General features: G+C 41.8%; 1 protein-coding gene across 2 annotated transcripts in view; it reads left to right on the top strand.

Moving 5' to 3' along the window:
* The first annotated feature begins 499 nt into the window (after nucleotides 1–499).
* The window catches only part of LOC117946131 (zinc fingers and homeoboxes protein 1-like), a 16,051-nt gene continuing 7,275 nt past the window's right edge, over nucleotides 500–9,275 (top strand). The window contains exons 1-7 of one of the 2 annotated variants that reach the window (XM_034874008.1): nucleotides 500–963; nucleotides 3,529–3,827; nucleotides 3,976–4,439; nucleotides 5,193–5,396; nucleotides 5,589–5,804; nucleotides 6,711–6,875; nucleotides 7,111–8,307. In XM_034874008.1, coding sequence (XP_034729899.1) covers nucleotides 3,641–3,827; nucleotides 3,976–4,439; nucleotides 5,193–5,396; nucleotides 5,589–5,804; nucleotides 6,711–6,875; nucleotides 7,111–8,307 — 2,433 coding nt within the window. In that variant the 5' untranslated portion in view covers nucleotides 500–963; nucleotides 3,529–3,640. Of the gene's footprint in view, nucleotides 968–3,528; nucleotides 3,828–3,975; nucleotides 4,440–5,192; nucleotides 5,397–5,588; nucleotides 5,805–6,710; nucleotides 6,876–7,110; nucleotides 8,308–9,275 lie in introns of both variants that reach the window. The other variant, XM_034874009.1, reaches the window with a different exon arrangement.

Raw genomic sequence — 9,275 nt, 5'->3', positions numbered from 1 at the left:
GCTAGCAGTTTTTTTTTTACTGTGGAATTATCTAGCTACAAACTGCTAGCTAATGTTAGGGTATAATTTTATTTTCACACAGGAATAAAGGCGTTTGCAAAGGGGTCATTAACAAAATGTAAAAGCACCTTACAGTGTTGCTAAGTTAAAAATACATTGGAAGAGGTCATAATAATCAGCAGAAACTTCTAAACTGCAACACAAGACTCAACATTGCAATTTTAGTGTTGTCCTCAAGTAGCTTCCCACACTGCCCTGAAAGGTCATGTAAGGACATTTTGGCAGAAAGCCAGGGAGTCAAGCGAATCATTTTACGGTTCGCATCCTTCAATGACACATTTTTTCTGCTCAGCGCATAGCTCAATCCATCTCGTAAAGACAATATTTCAATCGCAGAATTGTTTATTTTTGCTAAATTCCCATAGACTAATCGAAAGTACCCGAAATTATTAGAGCGCCAAGAGTCGCTGACGAATGACGTCGGGCGTATTACATTGAATGATGACGCCGCTTGATCATTAAAAAAAATCTGCCGTTAAAAAATATCAGAGAATTAGGTCAGCAAACTAACTCAGTACCAATGGTCACGCTATGAGTGTAACTACCGTGTTTTTGAATATATAGCTAACCTTCACAAAGACGCGACCTGGACATAAAATATATAACGTTAGGAGATTGATGTCCGGTGTTTCCAGCATCTGCAGACAGGAGCCGTAGACCGGTCCGTCTGCTTGCCTCCCTCCGCTGGGCTTTGGAGACTCGCAAACCCCAAAAAACGTTAACGCTAGCTATTGTAGTCCCGGCCAGGCTGGGGCTGAATGGTTAGGCGAAGAAGGAGAGACGTCGACACACACCACCAGACAGAACCTGAAGACTGCCCTGCTGAGACCCAGGAAATTACTCCTCGCCTCGTCTCGACAGACTCGTAGCAACACAGTGCACATTTCAGTAACGATAGTTCCAGTAAGTTTACCGCCAGACATGATCAATAATAATGACTGCCCGGCTAACATCAGCTAGGTGGCCCACCTCATATACATACTAAATGCTGTAGAGCTAGCTAAGTTAGATGTCCTTTTATGTTCATGTACTGCTTTAACGATACTTCAAATTTACCTCCAAATTTTATTGATGTGCTAACTGATAATCCAAATGATATCATGATGGTAGTGTAGCATAGCATAACGTTACTGTACACAGTTATTGTTAACGCGCGTTATCTAGTTAACAGACTTTACTAGCAATAAGTCATGAACCTCAGACATATGAAAGTAGACTTTACACTTACCCATTTAAAATCAAATATTTGCACTAACCAGGTAGTGTGTGCCAATTGTATAAAGAGGATCTAGCCAAGTAATATCCTTACATTTATTCGGATATCATTTGGGCCCTGCTACTGTTGGAATACCACTAAACTGACTTAAGGTGGGTGTACCCTGATACACTCCAATATTGTAAATGAATAGGACTTAGCCAACACAAATTAATTAAGATTTGTGTGACAATTTTGTACTATAGTTAATGTCTTTAATGTGGAATAATACTGTGTTAGGATTTTAATGACTTCAGATATAGGGATTCAACCAATGATTATTAGTATCTAGTGCATACAGTGTAAGGATAAAGCCCAGCTAATGCTGGTTGTGTCTCACCAACAATTCAAAGATATTCAATTGTATTCAAATGTAATGCATGTATTTGATAAGATGGAATCGGCAAATGTTTGTTTTCTTGCTTTATAAATGGAAAATATTTGCTTACAGAAGTGATTCAATGATTTTCAACAAATTTTGACCAATCAAACTCATAACATAGAAACACAGTTCAATGCATTGCCCATAAATGTAAATGTCTTGCAGGTATTTGCATGGATTACTGTTGATGATGAAGGCAAATCTCATATAAAGCTGCACTTGTTTAAATCTGTTTACAGGCCATGTGATTCATGCTGTTAGTCATCGTGCTGAATGAAGTGCAACATCATATTTCCTCCCCCCGAGCACTTCATGCCATCCAGTGTCAGCGTTCACGTGTGTGTTTCGCTACATAAGTACCAAGCTTTCAGTTCAATTCAAAACACTATTTGTCCCAGTGCGGCAGTTTGAAGTGCGTAGAATAGTACAGTACACACATTTATACAAAATAAGAAAAATAAATAACTTATTTTAGATAAACTGTATGACCGTTTAACCCTTGTGTTATCCTCGGGGCAAATTGACCCGTTTCAATTTGAACGTTTGAACGTTTCAAAATGTTTTATATCAGAAATATTAGATTTCTTTCAACCAAATTGTCCAAAAATAACATGGAGGATTCCATACAACGTTCTTCAGGTAAAATTAATGATTACTTTCACTGAATTTTTGGGGTGTTTTTATTTAATCTTATAGAATTTTAATTCTTTTTTTAATGGTTTCAAAATCTGTGATCCACTCAACACCTTCTGATCTTAACTATTAGTCAAAATAATTCATAATTTCTGCCTTGTTAACTAAAAACGTATGCATAATTTGATATAAATGAGTTTTGTTGACCAAGAATTCCAAGATAAAGTGTAAAACCTAATATTAAACGAGCTTAAGTTTTTTTTAAAAAGCACCAAAAGCATGGAAAAAGTGACAAATCAGAAACAAACGACAAAACATCGGAAAAGCACAAAGAAATTTCATTTCAAACAAGTTCATGGTTAACGGGAAGACAACACAAGGGTTAAACGTAAAGTAGGACTGAACGATTTGGGGGGGGGTAGGAATCTAATTTCGATTTTCCTACCAGATATTGCGATAATGATTTGATTTGCATTTTTTTAGCTCTATATTGCACCGTCTAGGATCATGCTAAATAAAGGAATAACAAATAAATGAAAGATCCACTGAAAATAAGACATTTCTGTTAAGAATCTGTGATATTTAACATTATTCCAGCATTTATTTTATAAAAAAACAGTAAATCTAATAATGTAAAGAGGAATAAAAAATGTTAAATCAAATGTTACACCAAACACTGAACTAAATAATTCACATTTGATTAATCATGGTCTTCCCATTCTATTGATTTGAAGCACATTCTTTTGATTTCAGCCCTAGTGGAAAGTATCATGTTTAAGTACATACAAGAAACAATTGGTTGGATGTGCACTGCAGTCTTATTGAATTCCAGAAATAATTGAATATGTAGTCCATGTATATTGTTGTCCTACTATATCATGGTTATAAGTAGGGTTGATGCTAACTACTGCTACATCTTTTGGTTATTGTTATGGTCATTGCATTGTCAGCACAAGAGCTTGACATTGCTTCAGGTCTAAGTAAGTCCTAAATCCTAAAGGTGACCAGTTTCTATTGATAGGAAGCAGAAAAGCCAAACCACTCCTGTGAATCAGCGTTTCATATTACTCAAAACACTGAAGGAACCGAGGAAAGCTAATCGTCAAAAGAAGTATTTAGGAATAAAACAAATCCAATGTTTAAGAATTAACCAACCCCTTGTATAACATTTCCATATCTGTTATGTTTCTTCCACCAGAACAAACATACTTTAAGGACTTGGGCATGTGAACCCAAACACCTAAGACATGTGAGCCTCGACCTTTCTGTCCCAGATCTTCTTTACCCTGAGTAGAAGTTGAAGTTTGACAATGTCGAGCCGCCGGAAATCGACCACACCTTGCATGGTGCTGACCACTGATGTGGTGGAGCAAGAAGAGGTGAAGGACAAAACTCAGAAGACAAATGAGGAGGAAGAGGAGTTGGAAGGGAAGAAGAAGGAGGGAGCAGAGGATCTGGATCAAGCAGTAGTGGTTGTCCCCACCCCTCCAGATACCGGTAAGATGTCTTTGGGTCCATTCTCCCAAGTGCACACAACAATGGCACTTTTTTAGCCTGAAATATGCACAAACTGTCAATGATAATATTATTATTATTATTATTATTATTATTATTATTATTATTAATATTATTAATATCATTATAGATGAGCCCAATCTCTCTACTGTGGAAGACAGCGAAGTCCTTGCTCCATCACTAAAGCTCAGCGCTACAAACCCTTCTGAGGATTCAAGCAGCGACCAGCCGCCCCAGGAACAACAGTGTGATACACCCGAGGAGGACGAAGCAGACCCTGCCACGGTTTCTGCCATTTCCCTCAGCAAGACCCCCATCATGAGAATGAAGACCAAATCTGAACCCAAGAGGATCGCCGTGTCCCTGAAATCAACAGACAAAGCGGCTGAGGGGTTTGGAAGGGGTGGTGAGGGAGAGCTGGGAGGAGATCAGGAGCCCATTGAAGCTCCTCTTGGGCCTATGACGCCCGTGGAGATGCTGCTGCACGACTCCATGAAGCTCGGGGGAGGGGGCTTGCTGGTCAGCCCATACTCAGAGCAGCAGAGAAAAGGAGCAACTTTGAACCCCACAGTTCTGCCTGCTGGCCTGGCACAGGTAGAAAGTCTGGATTATTATGGGGGTGGCAGTAGCTCAGTCCATACGGAGTTGGGTTGAGAACCGGAGGGTCACTGGTTCAAATCCCCGTATGGACCCAAAAAGTTGGGAGCGTGGATTGGTGGCTGGAGAGATGCCAGTTCACCTCCTGGGCACTGCCAGGTGCTCTTGAGCAAGGCACCGTACCCCCCGACCGCACAGGGGGCTGGTTCAGCTGGCAGCCCACTCACTCTGACATCTCTCCATGTATAGTGCATGTATAGGTCCTGAGCATGTGTGTGTATTTCAGGCCTGTGTGTGAGTACTAACAAAAAGTGTGTACACAGAGTGTAGTGCAGTAATTTCCCCATTGGGGACTAATAAACAAATTATTTTTATCTTTAATAATTAAGTAGACTCATTGCAGCAGCATGGATGAAACAATACTCGCATTACATACAGTACTTACATTTTCCCCTATCTGTGAAAAATGAATGCATGTTTTGAGACTTAACAGCATAACTGCACACCTAAAAATGGCTGGCAGGCTTTAGATAATGGGTGGCCTTAATGTTAAATATCCCCAACAGAAGAGTTGGATGCCATCTTCCGAGAACAGCAGCCCTGCAGCTGATAGATATTCATTGTCTTGTTCAGAGACACTTTGGCAGGACAGCAGCCAAAAAGACCTCAAGCAGTGTCTCACCTTTCCCACTATGTAGCATTATCTGTCCAGACCTTTTTTTAATGTCTCCCTGTCTTACTTTATTTCAGGTGCTTTCTGCTTTCCAGGCCCAGCAGAGTGCAGCAGCAGCTCAGCCTCAGCTGCTGATTCCCCTCAGCAGCATCCCATCCTACAGTGCCGCTATGGACACCAACCCCCTGCTGGGCAGCACATACAAGAAGTTTCCTTACCCCTCCATGGCCGAGATCAACAGCCTTGCAGCACATACACAGTTCACAGAGGAGCAGATCAAGGTAGAGCAAATTTGTTTTAGTATATTACCTCTGCTCTCGTGTTCAACCCTGTGTCTGTTATAAGAAACATGTACGTAAAGAAACTTCAAATAGAAGCTCCTTAATCGGCATACTACTATGTATATTTATAAGTAAGCATCCACCTCAATCTTGATTTAGAATTTAAATCAAATGTACTTGATCTCCACCCAGGTGTGGTTCTCAGCCCAGCGGCTGAAGCACGGCGTGAGCTGGACTCCAGAGGAAGTGGAGGAGGCCAGGAGGAAACAGTTCAATGGCACGGTGCACACGGTGCCTCAGACCATCACTGTCATACCTGCTCACCAGCTCTCAGCAGCTACTAACGGCCTGCAGTCCATCCTTCAGACCTGCCAGATAGTGGGCCAGCCCGGCCTGGTATTCACACAGGTAGGTAAGGAAAGAAAACATGCCATATCTAACGGAGCATGGCTTTGAACTGCCTCGCCTGAAACCCAGTCACCTTAAGACATATGACTCTGATATGCTTTAGTAAGATTTAAATTGACGTGGTTCGTGTGCTTGGGTTTAGCAGGACTCGGTTGACATCACTCAACAAATGTCAGCTTGGCCTGGCTTGAATTTAATTTAACTTTTAAACAATTTGGTTGTTGCAACTTTGGATTGGACATGACTTACTGTCTGTCGGTCACCCTCCCTCAACTAAACTGAATCCGTTTAAATAGGCAGTAATGCCTTTGGATTGAAGCCATAATAGAACCCCATTTAACAATGTCAAAGCCTGTGTGTTCCTCGAGCTGTGGAATACATAATAATAATACACTTTATACACTTCAGAAATTAAACATATATCAAAATGCTACAGGGTAAAAGCATCAATAAAAAGACAGATAAAGCATTAAAACGGGAGACCAAAATCAACAACCAGCGAGTTTAATTAAAAGTCATAGGTCTCGCTAAAAAGAAATGAAACAATTTCTTTGCTTTAATGATGTTTTTATTAGGGCTGTACAATTAATCGTGATTGTATCGTAATTGCAATGATTGTATGATTTCACGTAGGTTACAAAATGCTAACCATATTACCTGTTAGCACATAGCTCTACAGTAGCATTGTGGGATATCTCTCTAATTTACTTATAATGATCATGCAGTTGGAGTGACCAAAAGAAACCATACACTGTGTATAGTTAGCTCAGACTCACTCAGGGCTCTTTCCATACAGTAAACTAATGTGTTATAGATAATGGTTACTTGAAACTATCAATTCATCCCTGTTTGGCTATCTGGCTGGTCCTCCCATTCTGTGTGTCGCTATTTTCTCTGTGTGTGTAGGTCGGCCCAGGGGGGCACCTTCCAGTGACCAGTCCCATCACTCTGACAGTGGCGGGGCTGCCCAGCCAGTCCCAGAGCTCCAGCAGAGTTTCCTGCCAGCCCACCCCAACAAACAGTGAGCTAAAGCGGGCTACTACTGTCCAGCCTCCCTCTCTTTCTCCACAGGTAGGGACAACACTTTTTTGCTCTTGTGCTGTCAATTGTGTTACCCAAGCATTTGGGTTTTTTGAGCTCAATCAGTGCACAAAATTACAACGTGGTGTCTTTGTCAGTAGTATTTAATGTGTGTGTGAACTCAAAACAGTCGCACACATCTTTTTCCAGGTATTTGTTATGTCTGTGTGCAAACTGGCGGTGTAATCTCGTATTTAATATATAAATCTCCCCTTCCCTTTCTAAGGAAAACTCCGCTCTCAGTGCTGACACATTTAGTTTGCGGCCGAAGAAGTCCAAAGAGCAGCTGGCAGAGCTGAAAGCCAGCTACCTGAAAAACCACTTTGTCACTGATGCAGAAATTTCCCGGCTTATGAAGCTCACCAACCTCACAAAGGGAGAGATCAAGAAATGGTTCAGTGACACCAGGTACAACCAGCGCAACTCCAAGAACAGCAATGTCATAGTTTTCCATGACGGAGGGGGCAAAGCAAGTGGCAACGGTGGTAGCACTGCTGGCACCACCATTATTATTGACTCAAGCGATGAGACCCCCACATCTCCCCATCCTCCACGCACTCCTCCTATGAAGGAGAAGGAGACACGGGCCAAAACGTGGAATCCGTTCCCAGATTTCACCCTGCAGAAGTTTAAGGAGAAGACTCCGGAGCAGCTGGTGGTGCTGGAGGAAAGTTTTGAGAAGAGTGGCACTCCATCGGATGAAGAACTGAGCCGTCTGAGAACAGAGACTAAACTGACTAGGAGGGAGATTGATGCCTGGTTTACTGAGAGGCGAAAGATGCCGTCTGTCAGTACTTCCTCCCCAGGTTCTTCAGAGGGAGGAAAGATGGAGGTAGACGGAGGAAAAGCAGGAGAAGGAGCCACTTCTTCTTCTCCTTCTGCCTCCTCGTCTCGCAAAGGTAGCCAAACTCCTCCTGGCGGTCGCAGCAACAAAGACATGAAAGATAAGAGTAAAAAGACCCCGGAGCAGCTCCATATTTTAAAAAGTGCCTTTGTGCGGACCCAGTGGCCCACCCCAGAGGAGTACGCCCAGCTGGCAGAACAGAGCGGCCTCCCTCGGTCCTACATCGTCAGCTGGTTTGGTGACTCTCGGTACTCGTGGAAGAACAGTAACCTGAAATGGTTCTTCCAGTACCAAAGTGGCAACGTCGAAGGGCCAAGCGGCAGAGGGGGCAATAAAATGGGAAGCAACAGCAGCACCAGTCGAAAAAGACGAAGCCGAAATCGTGGTTGGGGGCGGTCCCGAACCAGAAAGCAGCCAAGACGATCTGCCTCCTGCAGCGCAGATGTGGATAGATCTCCTCCGCCAAAGAAATTCAAGAGTGGGAGGGAGATTCTGAGAGAATACTACATGAAGCACCGCTTTCTCAATGAGCAAGACCTGGATGAGCTTGTCACCAAGACCAACATGAGCTACGAACAGGTAAGGAACATAGACTGTATAATATTAATGGACAGAGCATGTGTGACGTGAGTTGTCAAGTTTGTCGTTACGAGCGCGGCCATCCTGGTTGCGGATGTGGCAGTTTTGGACGAGAGGGAGGAGACATTCTACGTTATTTTACACACTTTCACTTGCAATCGCATTATAGCCTCGCCCTAAAACACTGCCTGTTTTATCGCTGATTTTAAAATCAACGATACTATAATTCAAATAATGATCATCATTCTGTGTTGCAGAAGTGTTAAAACTAGCGATTGAGACCATAAACTCCTTATGAAAATGTTTACCGAGGTAATAAATCAAGTGAGAAGTGGGTCACTTTCTCATGGACTTCTACAGAAACTGACCTCCATTTGCCACCGCACGTGTTGCCCCCAGCCGGAATTGAGATATAATGCAGTTTAAGACACTTCTGCATTTGCAGAACTTTGCCGAACCGGATGCTTTGTTCATTTATATTTACAGTCTCTGGTAAGGACATGAGAAACAACTTACGATACGGGGTTTATTTCATTCTTTCCTATCATTGTATCCCTTTAAATGTCCATTTATTTCCTTACATTTCTAAAAAATGATCAGAATTGACCGTAGAAATTTATTGTTTAAATGAAGGATGCACAATATACCTTTTTTTTTAATCACCATCGCAATATTAACAGGCGCAACAAAAACATTGTGAAAGGCTGCGACATAACGCGAAAGACACTCCGAGATTTTTTTGTTAGTTAAAAGAAAATATCACGAGGAAACTGCACTTTAAAATGTGGCTCTATTTTTTTTGTGTTGTCTTTTATCATCAATTCAATGTTCAATAAAAAAAATCTTGAAGGTGATTTCCTTTCATTTGCTTAAAATTCAACAAGCACTTTGTTGTACAAACCCGATTCCAAAAAAGTTGGGACACTGTACAAATTGTGAATAAAAACAGAATGCAATGATGTGGAAGT

Source organism: Etheostoma cragini, chromosome 6 (genome assembly GCF_013103735.1).
Source record: "Etheostoma cragini isolate CJK2018 chromosome 6, CSU_Ecrag_1.0, whole genome shotgun sequence".
NCBI lineage: Eukaryota > Metazoa > Chordata > Actinopteri > Perciformes > Percidae > Etheostoma > Etheostoma cragini.
The sequence above is the reverse complement of the archived record's forward strand: the minus strand, read 5'-3'. Positions and strand labels throughout refer to the sequence as shown.